General features: G+C 47.4%; 1 protein-coding gene across 1 annotated transcript in view; it reads left to right on the plus strand.

Annotated features, from left to right (window-relative positions):
* Positions 1-19799, plus strand: part of FER1L6 (fer-1 like family member 6) — a 112948-nt gene that overhangs the window by 54285 nt on the left and 38864 nt on the right. The window contains exons 20-26 of the mRNA XM_008689322.2: positions 1570-1704; positions 4864-5013; positions 12499-12609; positions 12877-13038; positions 14363-14555; positions 16758-16984; positions 18515-18637. Coding sequence (XP_008687544.2) covers positions 1570-1704; positions 4864-5013; positions 12499-12609; positions 12877-13038; positions 14363-14555; positions 16758-16984; positions 18515-18637 — 1101 coding nt within the window. The remainder of the gene's footprint in view (positions 1-1569; positions 1705-4863; positions 5014-12498; positions 12610-12876; positions 13039-14362; positions 14556-16757; positions 16985-18514; positions 18638-19799) is intronic.

Here is a 19799-nt window from a genome sequence, read left to right on the forward strand (position 1 = left end):
CTGTTCGTAGGTTGGTTGAAGCCATTCTGGTCCAAAAAGTTAAGATTTTTTTTTTGAGATTTATGTCAAAAACATCACTGTGTCTGAAGCATAAAATACTCTGAAAGCAAAAAGCAAGAAAGGAAGGAAATGGTGGAATGCATGGTATTTTTACGACTCACATAAAGAAGAACAGTAAAAAATTCTCTCCTGACCACAGTGCCAGCAGTTTAATGTCCTGACTAGAGATGCCTCCTGAAGTAGAACTCTGAGATGCCAGTTTGATTTGTTCGTTGGCGTCTGGGAAGTTAATCCAGGCTGGATCCCTTTGTGACCCCTCTGGCATGCACAGTGAGAAGTAAGGGCGTAGGTCAGAGGGGGTGTGGACATTCCCCAGGACCCAGCAGCCTTGGTGCTGTGTTCACCTGTGATATCACCCATTTGTCTGCACAGCCTGGGAGAGACGGAAATGTGACTCTGTGGCCTCTTTCTGGGAGCAGCCTCACACATTAACAGGCCAGTTTCCGCGCAGGAACACAGTCTACCCATCCTGCAGACAACCCCAGTCTTTAGCTCTGTGAAACTGGCAGGTGTCCAAATATCCCATCAAACCAGAGTAGAGGAGGCGAACACCAATGACACACCCCCTTCTGAGGGTAGCAAGTGAATGGCCTGGCAGGGGTGCTGTGAGCCACTTTCAGGTGAGACACTCATGGTTCTAAACCAATAATGCAGACTAATGTCCTCCGTTCTTTGGTTTCTCCATCTGTAGGATGGACACAGCCAGTAGCCAATGTCACAGTTTGCTATCTCAGAAAAAAAGATGTCATGCAAAATGGTGAATGTTATTTTGAAGACTCTGATTAGTTCAACACAAATAACTACCCACAGAACAGTGGAATTCCATAGAAGGAATATTAGAGTTCGATGCCACTGTTTGCTCAGAAGGAATATTAGAGTTCAACCCCACTTATTTGCTCATAAGTGAAGAATCACTAGATCTTCCCCACCCCCAATGTGCCTTCCATGAAACGGAGATCATATTAGCATCTACTTGGTGAGGGTGGATGAGGTTAGCAGCCTGGGCTTTGATGCCAGACGATTCAGGTTGAATCCCAGTTCTGCCACTTGCTGGCTCCGGACAAAGTGAGCCCTGGTTTCCTGATCTGTAAAATGTGAGCAGGTAACAGCCCACCTCCCAGAGTGGTTTGGAAGTTCGAAGGAGACCGGGTATCTAAAGTGCAACAGCCGGCACGTACCTGGTGCTCAACCGCGGGTAGCTCGTGTTACCAGCACAGCCCTACCGCGGGGCTTGAGTTGACACTGTGGATGCAGATAAGGTGTTCATCATTGCAGGGACCCTACTCGGGCACTTCTGTGAGCTCTTCGGGACCGGGGACCTGCATCCCAGCACCTAGCACACAGTGGCCCTACGTGGGTCTATGCTGTGGCTTGGATGTTAAGTGACAGAACGAGGATGACAAGGACGCATTCTTTCCGTCCTCCACCAGGAACTGTGGAACGAAGGCACCCCTCCCCCTCCAGCCCTATCGAATGATCTTTTGCTCTTCTCTCGGCCCCACCTTCCAGGTCATTTCCCAGACCCTCTCCCCCACCTGGAACCAGATGCTGCTGTTCAATGACCTCGTGCTGCATGGAGACCAGAAAGAGCTGGCGGAGTCCCCGCCTTCGGTGGTGGTGGAGCTCTATGACAGCGACGCGGTGGTGAGTGTCCCAGGCGGTGCCCACTGGGCCGCAGTCCCCTGACGTACTTCGTCTAACCAGACCCGGCAGGTACCCAGATGCCATTCTGACCTGGGAAAACGATGATTTGAAACGGGAACATGGGTGATGGTCATTTGCTTTCCTGAGGGGTTTTTCACTTGGATTTCCCATGAGATTGCAATTAGAATAGGATCCGGGTCATGAAACTTCAGTCGGCGCACACTTCTACAGGAACAGGGTTCTTGTATAAAGTCACCTGCAGCTGTACCCAGCCTCCAGCTATGTCCTGTTGCTGCTCAGTAAAAATGTCCAGGCCTCAGGGGCCTGGGTGGCTCTGTAGCTCGAGCGTCTGCCTTTGGTTCAGGTCATGGTCCCAGGGTGCTGGGATCCAGCCTCATGTCCAGCCACCCTGCTCAGTGGGGAGTCTGCTTCTCCCTCTACCCCTCCCCTGACTTGTGTGCTCTCTCTCTAGCTCTCTCTCTCTTAAATAAATGAATAACATCTTAAAAAAAAAAAAAGTCCAGGCCTCTTGAAAACTGGAGGTGTTTACTGACCTCTCTTGCCTGGAGGGAACTGGGTGGATATCATCACCCATTCAGCCCTCGTAGCTGGGTCCTGTTTTCTCTCGGTTTTGCTCCCAAGCCCTGCAACAACACATTCATCTCCATCCCATTTCGGTTATGATGTTAACCAAAACTTTTCCTCTCCAAACATGTCTGTGTTCCATACTAAGGAGATTCAAAAGCTTACTGGAGGAATTTTTTTTTTTAATTACGAAGACAAATTTCCTTCTTCTTTTCAATTTTACTTTTCTTCTCCCTTTTTAAATTAAAAAAGTCTAAGATAAAAGGCAAAAGCTTATTTATTTATTTTTGGAAGTCTTTGCCCCCTTGGGAAGTTGCAGAAGCACAAATATATTAAGTACAATAGTTCCAAGAAGCCTTCCTACCGCCTCCTCACCTCCTCAAGCACGCTGGCAGCTCTGACCTTGATGCAAGGTCAGAAGGAAATTAGAATGGGAGAATTGTAGAGGATGAGCAGGGACGTTGGAGACCATGCCCTCTTGCTTCGTGGAGAAGGAACCAGAGACCCAGGAAAGTCAAATGCCTTGTTCAAGGTCATAGGTAGCTGGGGGCAGAGCTGGAACTTGAACTAGCCTCCCGTGTCCATCCTTTCTTGCACGGGTGGGAGTAGCTGGTGTGGCTATATCCCTTTAGACACACACATTCCACTTTCCTATATCACTCTCTTTGCACCCTATCCCTCCAGCTGCAAATCAGAGCTGTAAATTTATATATTTATGAGTTCTACTGTTGTACATATAGTATAGATTTTCTGTAGAGACAGCCACAAAATAAATACCTTTTAAGTTGTGTTGCTAACAACATGATTCCCACCCTAAGTACTTTTGTATTTGAAAACCAGTAGCAATGATCAAGCATCTTTGTGAACTCCTAAACCAACCTGCTGTACTACGTGGATTTCCCTTTGCTGTCCCTTTGCTTTCACCCCCTTTGAGATCCCCGTTCTATGACTGCCTTCCTGGGCCCCACCTGAGTCAGACCCTTCACAGAGAAACAATCAAAGGAAATGTAGGAGAGAAAAAAATATATGAAAACTTTGTATTTTCTTCCTGGAGAGATGCATGTAGACACGCAGAAGGTTCTGTTTACACCTGGGGGCTGCAGTTACCCGGAGCCCACAGCCCCAGAGTGGTGATCAGATGATTACATTCTGACTCTGCCGGAATGTGGCTCCAGTCTAGAACTTTCTCTCATTACCCAGTGGCTTGTAACCCTCATTAGGGCTTACTGCCTCTCTAAGCAATGAGTTTATATTTGGCAAATTAGCTCGGTTTTAAGTATATACTCTTTTGTGCCCAGGGCAATTTTACTTAATTATTCCCAGCTAGGACCATGGACGAAATAGACAGCAGACAACTTGCGTCACATCTAGCATCCATCCCTCCGGCCCCACTAGCAGATACCAGCAGGCAGCTTCGTTCGTTTTAATGTCAAACTAATCATCTAAACTAATCATAATCATCAAATAATCATTCATTGAAACGAAACCCCACTTTCACGTCAATCAAGGTTCTTTCTACAGCCCGGAATGCAAGGGCTGGTTTGAGTCTCAAGGCAACGGAGCAAGGCAGCCGTGAAAACCCGGCTGAAGCCGGGCGCTGACTGTGGACTCTGTCCTTGTACTCTGGAAATCGTTAATCCAACAGCTTTCACTCAGTAAAACGTAATGAGTGCCTGCCCTGGGCTGGGGGACACAGCAGTGAGGAAAGCAGGCAGCGCTGCCATTCCTGAGATAAAGAGCGAGGCGGCCCCCTGCTCCAGCCCCATGCTGCTCCAGGGGGAGGCTGACCCATACTCTAGGGAGCAGGTGCGGGGAGAAGCAGGAGACGGCACCATCTCATAGTTCTTAAGGGCACTCGAGGCCAATATGCATACGTACATACAATAATACTTTAATGGCCTCTTTTATTACCAAGAAAAATGGGGCAGAACTGCTCTAATACTTGAACATACTGACCATCATCATCATCATCATCATAATCATATCACCTTGTACTGAGTGCTCACTGAGTACCAGTCACTATGCAAAGCACATACATCATTAAGTCAATACCAATAGCCCCATTAGCAGGTATTACTTTTAATCCCCTTTTAAGGCATGAGGCTCAAAAAAGTTGAGTAAATGGGCCAAGGCCAGAGAGCTAGAAAGCAGCAGATTTGGGAGCCTGGACTCAGGTCCTGACCACACGTTCCTGACCACAATGGTGTCCGGCCCTGGAGAGCTTTTGGAATGTTCGGTGCCACCTAATTTCTTCTTTTCCCCTTCAAGTCTACCCTAGATGATCATTTTAACTTAATTCCACTGAGTTCTATCTGTTGAGAAGAAATAGAACCCCTGAGAGCCTTGGGCCTGGAAGTTTTCCCTGGGACCCCAAATGGATTCCCCTGCACTCCCCCCACCGCCCCCAGCCTTGGTCAGGGATAAAAGGTGCTTGGCAGAAGAAGAGAGTGGGTTAGTAGCAAGAGGGAGACACTGAGGCTGACAGTTTTGTAAGATTACTTTTAAAGTGTACTGATGCAGGTCAGAACCAGGCGGGTAACCGTGAGGGACAAACTCCTTTCTTTTCTGCCTTAGGGGAAGCCAGAATATTTGGGTGCCACAGTGGCTGCTCCTGTTGTGAAGCTCGCTGACCAGGACTATGAGCCACCCAAGCTGTGCTACCACCCCATCTTTTGTGGGAGCCTCTCCGGAGGGGACCTCCTCGCTGTATTTGAACTGCTGCAGGTAGGCAAACCGGAAGTGTCATCTGCACCAGACCCTACCCCATCTTCCTGGCCAGAGGAGGGCCCTCACTGGCAGTACCCTCCATGAAGCTGTGCTTGGTCACTCCCTGCTGCCCTGGGTCTGGAGGCACCTCTTTCTCAGTATCTGGGAACTGCCACTTAAGAGTTCAGGTGACAAAGGCTATTTCTAGAGCCCCTGTGCTGTAGGTCAGAGTCCCAGGATGAAAGAGCCTATGGGCTTGGCCAGCAATGCCAGAGCAGCCCTATATGCCCATCCTGGAGCTCATATGGACCATGAGAGGATACGGGGGAGGAAGGGAGCAAACTTGTGGGCACCTACCTCGTGTGATGTTTGCTGCCTCACATGGACCTCCCTCAACCCATTTTCCAGATCGTAAACTGAGGGTTGGCGCAATTGACTGACCTACCTCATCATGTGTCTAAGGGCTGGACTGAGACCTTTAAAGCCTTTTGCTTCTTACACTGCATCACATAGTTTCCCAAAGACAGGGAGCTCTTAATCAGTCCCATGAAGACATAGGGGAATTTCTGAACATGTGCCTCAGAAGACTTTTCCAGAAAACAGAGGCAGGATACTGGGGAGGGAAGCTGAGACTCTTAGGTCTGACTGTCCAGTGGAAAACCAAATGGGACACGGAGAAGACCTGGAAAAGAAGAAGACCCAGGGTGGGGCCTGCATCAGAGACCATTGCGTTCACTGAGGCAGGAGGCACTTTACCTTTGGGTCAGACCAATTCTTCTCTAAATAAGCCTGTTTTTCAGAAATCCCATTAAAAAAAAAATTTACTAGGTAGAAAAACTAGAAGGCAAGCCCTCCTAACACATAGAGACGAGGGAGAGGGAAGTGACAGTCGGAGCCCCGGGGTATGGATCTCATTGCCACTACTTAGTAGTGTGTCACCTCGAGGAGGTTGCTTCATCTCTGTTTCCCCTGCAGAACAGGGATGATGATCAGTCTACCAAAAGTGCCTGGCATGGAGTCAACAACAAACACCGCCTATTTTAGTGGTGGTAGTTGTCGTGTTCCATAGAATACCAAAGCAAAATGTCTAGTCCCACCTGTTTATTTCAGGTGAAGAAAGTGAGTAATGGAGAGGTAATGACTTGCTTACCGAGCCGGGTCAGGGCCTAGAACCCAGCTATACTGATCGATTCCCCTGATCGCTGAGCGGCTTGAAAGTGTCTTGGGCAGCAAACAGCTGAGAGTGCCTTTCAAAAAGATCAATGTTGCCAGTAGCAACATTTCCCAAAGTGTGTTTCTTGGAACACCAGTCCAAAGGTAGTGAAAAGAAAGTTTAAGAAATGCTTCACATATTCCAATATCCTTTTTTGTGTTCATTGGTCTTCTTTTTAATGTTGCTTTCATTTATGAAAAGTGGTACTTTTTTACTTAGCAACATAAAATTCCTTTTTTGTTGTTGTTGTATGTATTACATACTGAATTTTTACAATCATAACTTTTTCTTAATTTTTTTTGGTATATTTCTAGGCTACCCACTTTTTCTTTTTTTTTAAATTATGTTATGTTAGTCACCATACAGTGCATCATTAGTTTTTGATGTCGTGTTCCATGATTCATTGTTTGCGTATAACACCCTGCGCTCTGTGCAGTACGTGCCCTCCTCAATACCCATCACCAGGCTAGCCCATCCCCCCACCCCCCTCCCCTCTAAAACTCTCAGTTCGTTCCCTTTTTAAAAACTAAAAGGATACCTAATGAAAGTGCTCACTGGATAAAACACAGGCGATAAAAGTGGTGGAGGAGTGGCCAGCTTGGGAAAACCAGAGCTAGTGTAAGTCTCCCATTTCACGTGTCAGGAAGCCCAGGCTCAGGGTTAACTGACTGGGGATTCAGTCAGCTAATCTTTAACAACCAGAAACTGCCGCCCTGCTCTGAGCCTGAGTCCCCTAGTCCCTCAGTGAGGGGCTGCGTGACTGTTCCTATAGGCTTCCTGAGGGTTGGCTCTCTGGGTTCCATGGTCTTCCCTCCCTCCACACTGAGGGTCTCCCCTTACCCCCCTTCAAGCTAAGGGTCCCTCCCACCCTTCAGGTTGAGAACACCCCTCCCCACCTCCCTTTGTGCTGAGGGGCGCCCTCTCCTCTCCCTCCCATCTCCCTCCATACTGAGGGTCCCCCTTCACCCCCTCCCTCCACTGCTGAGGGCACACCCTTCCCTTCATCCTGAGGATCCCCCTCCCTCCCTCTCTCCCTCCATGCCAAGGGTACCCCCTCCCCTCCCTTCAAGCTAAGAGTCCCCTCTCCCTCTCTTCAAGCTGAGAGTACACCTCCCCACCTCCCTTCATGCTGAGGGGCCCCCCATCCTCTCCCTCCCTCTCTCCCTCCACACTGAGTGTCCCCCCTCACCCCTCCCTCCACTGCTGAGGTACCCGGAGATCCTGCTGCTTCCTGACAGCTGCGTTAATTGTCAGAGGTGAGCAGCCTAGGAGATATCATTCATTAGGGTTTCATTAGGACTTCTCATTTGATTGCTTGTTCAAAAAGTAATTTGATCATCAGCACGACAATCTTAGTATGTAGATCTTGTACGTACTCAGAAGACAAGAGCTGGAAAATGCCTTCGTTTGTCACCAGCTGCTCTCGGCTTTCATCCATGGGTGGTTTGCTTCAGCCTCTCCACCTCCGCTACTGAAATGCTTCCCTGTCTCAGAAGAAGGATTTGGTAACTCGGCTCTTCCATGTCCAGACTGAATGCATTGTCTCCACTTCCCCCCCAACCCAAGCCAGTGGCCCCCCTGTACGTGGCCCCACTCTTCTCCACTGTTCTCTGCCTTAAAAACTCAGGTTTAATTCTTCCCTCTGCGTCCTCACCCTTAGCTAGGCGAAGCCTGTCCTTGAACGGTTTCCATCTTCCTTGCTGCCATATTTCTCTTCAGGATCCTCGCATTGGCCTCTTTCCTGATGTTCTAGCTTCTTACTCTTTTCTTGTTCATGTCATCCTCCACATTTCTTCCAGAAGAAACTTGGCCCATTCCACTCTCCTCTTCGAAATCATCAATGGCTCCCCACTCCTTACTTCCAAAAACATTTCTCAAAGTCTATTTTGTGGAACACCAAATACAGTCCCTCTAGTTACAGTGAAGAGAAAGTTGGGGAAATGCTTCAAATTATATCCCTCCTGGGAATCTGGAATGCCCATTACCATGGCCAACACTCTGAGAAGATCTGAAGTTTCCCAAATCTTGTGACTGTGACTCTTTTTTTTTTTTTTTTTTTTGGCGTGATTTTCATATCTCATGAAAAGAAAGCCTGGCCCATAAGAGAATGTCAGATTTCCACAGCTTAGCATTCAAGTTCTCCTAAAACTTGTCTTCAAACTGCTTCTTCAGCCTCACGTTTCCTCATGTTACTCTGCACACACTCTGGCCTCTTTATGTCAGGCTACTCCAGGTTCCCTGACCTCACCACACAGATTTGCTCCTCTGCTTTCAGCCACGCTGTTAGCCCCTTCCAAAATGTCCCCCCACTCCGCCCACCCCAACCTCTGTGCTACAGCCACCTGTTTAGGATAATGGTCATCATCAAAGTTCAGAACAAGAGATGCCTCCTCCAGGAAGCTCTCTCCACCCTCCCCCTCATCAAATTAAATGTTTTCTCTTCTTCTGTCCTATAGCACATTGCCTCTTTCTCTTTTTAATTCTGGCTATAGTAAGGTCAATCATTTATCGGCTTGTGTCCATTAATTTGTAAGTTTTTTGAAGGCAAGACAATTTCACTCATTCGTTCATGTAGTCAAACAAGTATTCTTGAGTGTCCACTGTGTGTCAGGCATGTTCTTAATTCATCAGTGAGGGGAGCCTGGGTGGTTCAGTCAGTTAAGCATCTGCCTTCGGCTCAGTCACAATCCCAGGGTCCAGGGATCAAGTCCCGAGTCGGGCTCTGTACTCAGCGGGGAGCCTACTTCTTCCTCTCCCTCTCCCTCTCCCACTTGCTTGTGCTCTCTCTCTCTCTCTCTCAAATAAATAAATAAAAATTTTTAAAAAATAAAAAGAATTCATCAGTGAATAAAACAGGCAAAACTCCCTGACCTCCTGAGACTTATATTCTAGTGAGGGGAAGATAATAGAGGATACTGTGTCAATTATAATGTAACAGCAGTGTGATACATGCTAAGAAGAAAAGGTAATGCACTGCTAGATGTGGAGTGAACATGTGTGTGTTGGGGAAGGGGGCAGGTTGACATTTTGGCATCCAGGGAGGCCTCACTGAGAAAGTGGTATTTAAGTCAAGACCTGAAAGGAAGGAGCGAGTCAGCCATGCTGGTATTGGGGCAAAGAGCATTTGATGCAGTGGGAGCAGCAAATGCCAGCCCGTGAAGCCGAAGTACGCCATTTTCAAGGACCAGCAAGGACACAAGTGTGTCTGGAGCTGAGAGTAGATGAAGTCAGAGGGGAAAGATTATGTGGAGCACCGTAAGGAGTTTGGCTTTTATTCTATAAAAGATGAGAAGCCAAGAGAGGATTTTGAGTCTAATGTCTGATTTATGTTGATAACTATGGATGCTAGATGGGGTATACACGGAAGGGGCCAAGGGGGAAAGAAGGAGGCCAGCTGGGAGGCTCTTCAGGTAAGCCAGACTGGAGAACTGGAGACTTGGATCAAGAGTGTAGCCATGAAAAAAGAGAATTCCAGCAGAGTCCGCAGGATTAGCTGATGGATTGGAAGTAGGGTGTGAGGTTCATCTCCACGTCACACATGGAAGCCAACAATAGTAGACACACGTCGTAGACTCTCAATACAATATCTTCAAACACGTCTCATTTGTTCACAAAAATACGTAGACAGGGGCACCTGGGTAGCGCAGTCGTTAAAGCGTCTGCCTTCGGCTCAGGGCGTGATCCCGGTGTTCCGGGATCGAGTCCCACATCGGGCTCCTCCACTGGGAGCCTGCTTCTTCCTCTCTCACTCGCCTGCTGTGTTCCCTCTCTCGCTGGCTGTCTCTCTGTCACATAAATAAATAAAATCTTTAAAAAAAAAATACGTAGACAAAATCTGAGTGTAGGATGATAATGTTTTCATTGCGAGAGGATTTAAATTTGTTTCTGAGGTAGTTTGGGGTACTAGCAATCCTAGCGAGCCTGAATCAAAGATGGTGTGAAGTCGAGCTTCCATCTTTGCTGTCTCCAGTAGACCCTTACTCCTAGGGAACTTACATGTGCCAGAAAATGTGCCAGGCACCTTGCATGCTGTCTTGGCCATTCATCACAATAACCCATGAATTAGATATCATGATCTTCACTTTACGAATGACAGAACTGAGACTCAGAGACACTGAGCAACTTTTCCAAGTCCACACAGCTAGCAAGCGATGGAGTCCTGGGCTGTGCTACCCGCAGCACCGAAGAAGAGGGGTAACGCAAATGTAAATGATGGGCTGAGGGACACAGGATGCAGAAAGGCTTCTGAGCAGCAGTGACTTTTCAGATGAGCGAGGCTGAGACTAGGGTCATGCATGAACCTGAGAGTGGCACCTCCCTAAATTTTGCACTCTAGGTCCTCATCCTGGCCCTGCAACTGGACCTCTTTTGAGGTCCTGATATATTGTTTCCACTGGGATAGTAGGGCAGTAGGCTTTTGGACCAACTTATTCAACCCACCTCCGATGCTTACCTTCCTGCTTTTATAACTGTTCTTTACCTTCCTCTGACCCCATGTGCTGAGTAACTATACACCATGCAGATTTGTAAGCCAGCAGCCAACCCATTTTCCTGTGCAAATGTCTACTCTTGGCTGGGAGCAGTCATTCAGTCTCCACCATGATGCAGAGCCCTTCAGGATCTGTGTTGAGTTCAAGGGCATCTGTCAGGCACCGTGGAATAACGTCTCTTCAGGACATTTCCTGGCGGCCCCAGAATGAGGAAACGTGGTACTTTTATAAAAGCCCGGCCAGGGGCACCATCCTATGCCACCACTTTAGCTGTTTTGTGGCTTTCCCTCCAGAGCTAGAGGAGCAGTTAGCTTTCTCAGGGAGGCGAGGTTTTGCAGGCTGAATTGCTTGGGCCGGGCGGTACTGGACGTGCGTCCTCACGGTTTTCAGTGCTTTTATCTGGTCTGGTTCTGCAGCTTCATTGTCTCCACCTCCTTGGCGTCCACAGCGTCTGCTGTCTTCTTTGTCTGAGCTTTCTTGCAATTAGCTTAATCACATCTGCCGTTGCCAGCGAGAATATGTCTGTGAAGAAGAAATGGTGATATGTTTGTGCTTTGCCTGTTTTGAGCAGTTAAGCTTTTTCGAACATATGGAGCTAATGTGTCAGTCAGCCAATAAACATTTATCAAGAATCCACTGGATGTGGAGCACTGCTTGAGGGGCTTAGAGAATGACATGAAGTAAACAGAGGCTTCTTCTTGGCCAAGTCAGACAAATGTGCCCAGTGCATCTGGCTCTCAAGGGGCTTGAAGGGTCATCTGGCCCAATATCTTGGGCCCAGAGAGGGGAAGGGACTCATACAGGGTCACACGGTGGGGCCTGGTTTCTGGGCTCAGGCCACTAATTTCTGTAATAAGCTTCCACAGAGGACACATTGCATTTGAAGGACCAAAGTGTAGGAGAACCACCACAGTGACTGGGGTCAAATCAGGGACAGCTTTTTGGAAGATGTACATGTTGGGCCAGGCCTTGAGAGCAGTGTGGGGTGGCCTTCATAGACTTGTCAAGCCAAGCCATTTGTGTGAGATTTCAGTGAAGCACAGGGATTATCCTCCTGCAGTTTCTGTATCTTCAAATGCGCAGGAAATGATACCTTGTCATCCTGGAGGTCTGTCTTTGAAAGACTTCATTTCTGTTTCACTGTTGAAGATGTAGTCTCTTTTTGACTAAATATGAAGCTCTTAGGACTCCTGGGTGGCTCAGTTGGTTAAGTGTCTGCCTTCCGCTCAGGTCATGATCCCAGGGTCCTGGGATTGAGCCCTGCATCAGGCTTCTTGCTCAGAGGGGAGTCTGCTTGTCCCTCTCCCTCAGCGCCCCCACACTAGTGCTTTTTCTATCTCAAATAAATAAATACAATTTTTAAAAAATAAGTAAATACGAATCTCTTTTGTAGTAGTAGGTAATGAGGGTGTAGCTAAGTCTCAGAGCTCAGAACTGGACTAGAGCCCCTCTCCATGCCTCTGCTGTCATTCCAGTGTTATTCCATCAGCTTGTGAGGATCCACTTGTCTTTTCTTCTCCCCTCTGTATTGTGAACTTACAAAAGCTATTAAATTATTAACTTTGCAGTACATTGTAAGTGCTCACTACATGTTAGTCACCCTCATGAAGGAATCAATGAATAAATATTTGTCAATGAATAAATCATTAAGTGTGGTAAAATGCACTGTCTTGACTACACTTCACGCTGGAAACAGTAGTTTTGTTAAGCAAGTGTCCTATGGAGGAGGTGGTTGCTTGGCGGCGCTAGTCTGCCTCACCTCTCCCCCAACTTCTAAGAAACACTTGTTCTGTGTGGTAGGTCCCTTCGTCTGGACTGCAAGGGCTCCCTGCCATTGACTCACCGGATGTTGCCCAGATCTACCCAGTTCCCGCCAACATTCGGCCAGTGCTGAGTAAATACCGAGTGGAGGTATGGTGCAGGGGAGGACTGAGTTGTTCTTTGGGGCTGAGGGCAGTGATGCACTGCTGTGCCTGCCTGTGTTATCTAAGGGGATTGCGGGGTAGAAGTGAGGCATAGCTGATAGGATGGGGCTCTCAGGGAGCTGCACCGTCCTGTCCCAGAAGAACGTACTTTAGTTTCCAGGCAGCACACCTGACTTCCCGCACCCACACCAGGGCCTTCATGCCGGCTCCTCCCTGGGTCTCTGAGTGACAGCTCTGCTGGTCTTCTCATCAGGTCCTCTTCTGGGGAGTCCGAGAAATGAAGAAGGTGCAGCTGCTCTCCGTGGATCGCCCTCAGGTCCTCATTGAGTGTGGGGGACGAGGAGTCAAGTCCTGTGTGATCCAGAGCTACAAGAACAACCCGAACTTCAACGTCCAGGCAGACGCTTTTGAAGTGGTACAGCCTCTCCTTCTCCTGACCACTCATCCCTTCATTTCCACAGATGGAATCTCCTCCATTCACTTGGCTTGGGAAGATGCTTTGGAGTTTTGGGTGTCCACTACCTATAAGAAAGAACAGTCTAATTGAGTGAAAAGCGAGAATCTCAGAATGGGATAAAATAGACTTTTGTTATTGCTGTTGCTTTTTTTTTGTTTTTAAAGGTTCAGCAAATTGGGGTGCCTGGGTGGCTTAGTTGGTTAAGTGTCTTCCTTTGGCTCAGGTCATGATCCCAGGGTCCTGGGATAGAGCCTCTCATTGGGCTCCCTGCTCAGCAGGAAGCTTGCTTGCTTCTCCCTCTCCCTCTGCCTGCCTCTCTCTCTCTCTGTCAAATAAATAAATAAAATCTTCAAAAAAAATAAAGTTTCAGTAAATCAAAGCAGGTGAACAGTGGTTCCCAAAGTGTGGGCCCCAATTCATCAGCATCAGCATCCCCTGGGAACTTGTTAGAAATGCAGATTCTCAGGCCCTGCCCCAGTTCTGCTGAATCAGAAACTTCTGGGGGTTGGGGCCCAGACCCGTCTGGCTTACCAAGCTCTCCAGGTGATTCTGATGCATGTTCAAGTTTGTGACCCAGTGGCCTGGAAGTTTCCTTAATGAAGCTTATTTTAGTGGTTAGATTTAAAAAAAAATTATTTGTATGTAGCATGTCAGTGGCTTGCATGTGAACTTGTTTCTAAAGTGATGTTTTTTGACACCTGAGCTTCTGTTTATTTCAATATTTCAACACACATTTTTGTGCTCTGATCTGGAACTAACTGTGAAGAAAGTTTGCTTTGTGCAACACAGTCAGTTCCAACGGACACATCTTCTAAATTAGCAGAGAGTGGCATTAGAGAATGTACATGGTGTTTGCAAACCTTTCACACTAGGCATTGTTGAGCCTCTGGGGCCACTGGGGGACACGAGAGGGAGGGCACTGGCCCCTTACCCTCAGCTCCATTTTTAATGTGTCCACTTTCATCTGTTTTCTATCTTGGGCCTGGGTCAGCATTCAGTTGAGTTGGTAGTTTGTGATATCTGCAATTTACACCTGGGATGACTTGCCAGTGCCATCCCTCATATTATGGGTAATTATTCCCTGGCTTGGAAGGCAATTCTCCAGACTTCTGGGGGGCTGCAGAGATGACCTGGAGGGGCAGAATGACAAGGCAGGGACAGAGGGAGGATAGGTGCCTGGCTTGCTTTTTTCTTGCCCCTAAGCAGGTCAGCAGGGCACCAGCAGCTGGGCTCAGCCCAGGCCGTGCTCCCCACTTCACCCTGGCCTCTCCTCCCTTCTCAGGAGCTGCCTGAGAATGAGCTTCTACACCCGCCCCTGAGCATCTGCGTGGTGGACTGGCGAGCTTTCGGGAGGAGCACCCTGGTGGGCACCTACACCATCAACTGCTTGAAGCAGTTTTTATGTAAAACCAGGGAGCGTCCGACCCTCACCTCCCAGGTGGATGGAACCCAAGTTGAGCCAGGTAGGAAGCACCGTCTAGATTCTGGAGCTTTAGACTACAGAACCATCTGTGCCTGCAGGGACCTGCTAGGGGACCCCATAGGAAGAGGGTGCCCCTCGGTCAAATGGAGCTTTCTGAAGAATTTGCTCCTGCAGTCCCCTCAGCTTCTTTAGCTGCTAGATTCTGACTCTAAGACTGCCATTAGGGTCAGCTCCTCTAAGAAGGCTTCCACGAATGTGACTCCAGGTCCCTTCCGTCTCCACTCCCTGACATTTTTCTTTGCTTGATGTTACTTTGATTTGTTCCCTTTTGGATATCAGGTGCAGAGTAGAGTTAACTGCACTTCTCTGTTCGTGCTGTGTAGTCATCACGGTCTGGTCAAGGCTTCTGTCTTATACCCACTGCCCTCCTGTACCTTATTCCCCACCCCCACTCCTGTCCTCTCCCCACACAGCAGGCCCCACACTGCCCCTCTTTGTAAAATTTCAGTTCTTTTAAATGACATACTATGATGCTGTAATCTTCATTTGATTTCTTACTCTTGTGCTCAAAGCTGTGCTTTAAATCTATCCATACTGCCGAGTGTGCCTTAGCTTGTTACCACTACCTGCTGATCTACCCCACTTTGCTTTTCCTTGCCCCTCGTATTGGACCCCTAGGCTGCGTCCAACTCCCCACTTCCATAAATGATGCTGTTGTGAATATCCTTGTGAGTGCTGCCCAAGGGAGGATCCTGCATGGGATTTTCTTAGGAATGAGATTACTGGCTCCCAGAGGATGTGTACATTAATTCTGCTAAGTACTACCGCAGGGCACTCTAGAGAGCTGTGCTGGTTTACACCAGTCTACACCAGTTTACATTCCTACCATTACTGCATCTGGAGTACCATTTTCTTCTTCCTCAATACCACCAGCTATTTTCCGAATTTCTGAGTTTTTGTTTTGTTTTGGTTTGGTTTTTGCCACTCTGTTGTGTATAAAGTAGTATCTCATTTTTATTTTAGCTTGGTTGTCTCTGATTACTGCTGATTTTACACATCTCTTCATATGTTTATGCCACCTTGATTTCCCTCCTGTGATTTACCTGCTCAAATCCCTTGCCCAAATCCCGTGCTTTTCTATAATTTTCTTTTTTGTATATTCTAGGTGTCTATATCCTATAGATTATATCTTCTCCTAGTCTGACAACTGCTAACCTGCCTGTGATCCCTATCTTTGAAGAGAAATTCTTAATTTTAATGTAATCATACCCATCTGAATTTTAAACTTTATGGTTTGTTCTTTCAGATTTTGTTAGAAAACCCTTTCTCAATTCTTGGTCACAAAAATGTTTTGTTCTGTTAGTGTTACGTTTTTAACTTTCACATTTAGATCTGCAGGTATCTGTGTTTGTATATGGTTTAAGATAGGGATCCTGCTCCATTTTTCTCCATAGAGTACATCATTTCCCCCCAAAGAGTCTACTGTGCCCCATTGTTTTGTGCTGCCAGCTTTTTCATCAAGCAAGTAGCCATACATCCCTAGTCTACTTCTGAGCTTTCTCTTCTGGCTCACTGATCTCTCCATCTCTGTGGCCAGCGCAGAGTAGACGCCTGTCAAGTGTTACGGAGTTGGATTTGCTGTTGAAAAGTCGGCAGCTGGGGAGTAGAAACTCTGGAGGCTCCCGGCTAGGAAATGTGTCTGGATTCTATAGCACAAAATGGAGAGAAGAGGACCCTTGGCAAGAAAGGACAATGTTATGACTTTTCACTGGATCAACAATCCAGTTAAAAATCTCACAAAGTCCAGGAACGTCCCCCTGCTCCTGATGAACACATGTGCTCACGTGCCCAGAGTCTAGCCTGCAGTTGGGAGCTCACAGACGTCTGCAGCCTCCAAAGTGTCCCTGAGTTAACTGGGACTGGGAAGAGACAATCCACACAGAAGACCTGTGCCCTAAACCTTGATATGCATTTTCCTTATGACCACAGTTATTTAAAATTGCTCTGAGGGATCAATAAGTATAAGCATTTATTGATTCCTGATGATGCACCAGATGCTTTACATCGTGCTCTCACTTACCCCCAGTGAGATGGGTTTGTTGCTTGTCATTTTGTAAATAAGGAAAATGAGGGTCAGAGGTGTTAAGAACTTGCTATATTTGAATCCAGATCTGTCTGATTCCCAGTACTGGGCCTCTGAAATGCCCACCCTGTTTTGCAGCCTGCTTTCCTGATGATGTACTTCTAATTTCAGCTCTTTCAGATTTGCCAATAGCCACCGAGCCCTCTGGGTCCTCTGACTCCTCCCAGGAGCCGCCAACAGATCACATCTATGTGGACGTTGAGCCACCGCCCACCGTGGTACCTGACTCCACCCAGATTCAACCAAGCAGCGCGGTTGACATTCCTGACTCATCTCCTATGCTTGAGCCCGAACCCAAACCTGCAGCCCAGGAGCCACCCAAAGATGGTAAAGCTAAGGTCAGAACGTAACCACTCTTCATATTTTCAGAGCTTTGCCCTGGAGGCTGTAGATATCAGTCCTCCCACCTACTAGCTGTATGACTGTGAGCAAGCAACTTCACATTTCCGGGCATCAGTTTCCTCATCTGTAGAATGAGCATACTGATACCCACTTCACAGCATTGCTGTAGAATCAGATAAGCCAATATATACGAAATTCAAGTGCTAGCCTACTGTGACAGTCATATTTCATTGAACAGAAACTCTTCTCAATTCATTAGCTTGGAAAGATGATAGTTTCTTTATCTAGACCTATTCCACAAATATTTAGAACATACTTTGTACGAGGACAAGTAAAACAAAAAAAAAAAAAAAAAAGAAAGAAAGAAAGAAAGAAAGAAAGAAAAGATGTATTCTCTGGAGTCTAAAGAGAAATGAGATTTCTCATCCTTAGCTGAGATTCCGGAAGGCAAGATGGACAAGTACACAAAGAACCATAAAACATGAATGTGATGAATCTTTCTAAGTCATACATTTGAGTGCAAAATCCTGGTGTGTCAATCAGTGAAGAAGCAGCCAGTTTTTAAAAAGTCCTGAGGGATTGCCTGCCCAGCACATGGTAAAGGCTGAAATTAAAAGTGGAGGAGGACAGATTAATGGATATTTGCTCAGGCTGTTCTTGTCTTATCTACACTCAGTGTGACCCTCCATGGCCCCTCAAGGCCTCTCTGGATCCCACCAGCAGTGTACCTGCCCCTTCCTGTTAGAATTCCTGGCTTAAGTGTGCATTACCACCATAGAATTGTGGGCCCCGCCAGGTCACAGATGATTTTTTAAAGATCTCTGTATCCCCTGCTCTTGATAGAGTGCTTGGCACATCGTAGCTCCTCCAGAGATGTCTGAGAGCAGACAGATGATGAGTGCATGATGAGTCTGTCATGGGACCACTGTCATCTCCCAAAATGCCTCTTCTCTGCTGTTCATGTATCACCCCCCTCCTGTCCCTCCCTCTCCTCCTGCTTATGTTGTTGGTGTCATTGATTTGCACCCTTGATTCAAATCAGAAATGATGCTAACAGGAAATTGTCTACATGACGTCGCTTAATCCTCACGACAGTGAAGTAGGCAGGTTGTCCCCAGCGGAGGAAGCTGAGAATCACAAAATGTATGTTAATTGCTTGTCAACTAACGCCTTTTCTGCCATAGCACGCTGTATCATGCCGCCTGCCTGTCTTCTCCTACTGAATGAAGCTTCCCCAGTGCGGGGATTGTTTCTCATTCCCCTTACATTCCCAGTGTCAGACACAATATCTCACATCTGTGTGTTTAAGGAATAGTAAATATTTGCTGAGTCAACGAGCGAATGGATGGGTTGATGAGTGAAGTGTCATTTATGGAAGTGGTACAGGGAGCTAGGGCGTCAAAAGCTGCTCACACCCTCATCTGCTTCCAGAGGGACCCGTGTGTTCCCTTCTCGGGAAACCAGCCAGCCACCAGCAGGCAGATCCATGAGGCCTCCCGAATAATCCATCCTTCATCCCTTGCCAGGATGCCAGGAAACCTACTCGAAGGTCTACCAAAAGGAGAAAGAGGACCATAGCGGATGAATCTGCTGAAAACGTCATTGACTGGTGGTCCAAATATTATGCCTCCCTGAAGAAAGCACAGAAGGTAGAGTGTCTCCTGGCTGTGCCAGTCAAGGGATTTGATACAAAAACACAGTGCCCTCCACAATACCCTCACCCACCCCTGCAAACCCACATTATCCCCTTCTAGATTCTACTATAGGTTAGGCCTTACTCAGGTGCGGTTCTGTTAACTGCAGAAAGGTTTAAAGCCTGGAAGGATCCAGAATTGCAAAATCCTCACCCTCTGGCTGGATCTGACCCTTGGAGACAAGCTCTGTTGTAAATGCTGGAAGGACGTTCAGTCAGGCATAGCATCTAGAGATCTGGCCCTCGTCAGACTCTGAAAGATCCAGCCATGAGAAAGGGGGTCTCTGGATAGGAGGGTATAGCAATGGAGGCTTCAGATGCACCTGGAGATACCCAGATCCAAGGGCCCCAGGTCACCAGCAGGATTCTAAGTTTGTATGGGAAGCTATCAACATAAAAGCAGAGGAGTTGGCCCTAACAAATGGAAATAATGAACAGGTTGCCAGAGCAGGGCCTCATGCACATGGAACAGGAAAGGAATTGAGTTACAAAACTGGAGAACCACTGGAAAGTGGATCGAGAGATTCAGACAAAACCTCAGTGGCCAAATTTGGTAAAACTTCTCATCCTTGAGTAAACAAGGAAAGGAAATTCATCATCACATTCATATGTCATATGTCATCACATTCAATTGCATAGAAACTTTTCTGATTCTTTCATTTGTTAAGACCATAGGTTTTTCATCTAGGACTACCCATGAATATGGATATATAGTTGAACCAAATGGTGGCATTTGCCTCCAGACTCCGTCCTGTTGCTGCAGTGGACACTACCACTGCTAGTGAGGGCTCAGCCCTTTCTCTTTGCTCTGCTAACCTCCCCAACCCCTGGAGCCAACCCAAAGACCCAACAGCCCGGCATGCCAGCAGATAGAACTCGTGGTGCTGACTGGGTGATGCTCCAAAGGTGGGAAAATAGGGGAGAGAGGTAGTGGCCAAGAGGGGGCTGTGTACACAGGGTAGGGAAGTCTTCTGCTTGCTGGTGCTTTTCTTAGACACGTGGGGGCTTCTTTTGTAGGGCCGGGCATCTTGCTGTAGGTGGGTCCACGGTCTATCAGAGAGGCTTCGTTTGGGGACTTCTTGGACACAGTTTGCATAGTCTTTTAAAATTACATCTCT

Source organism: Ursus maritimus, unplaced genomic scaffold, assembly GCF_017311325.1.
Source record: "Ursus maritimus isolate PB19 unplaced genomic scaffold, ASM1731132v1 scaffold_9, whole genome shotgun sequence".
Classification (NCBI taxonomy): Eukaryota; Metazoa; Chordata; class Mammalia; order Carnivora; family Ursidae; genus Ursus; species Ursus maritimus.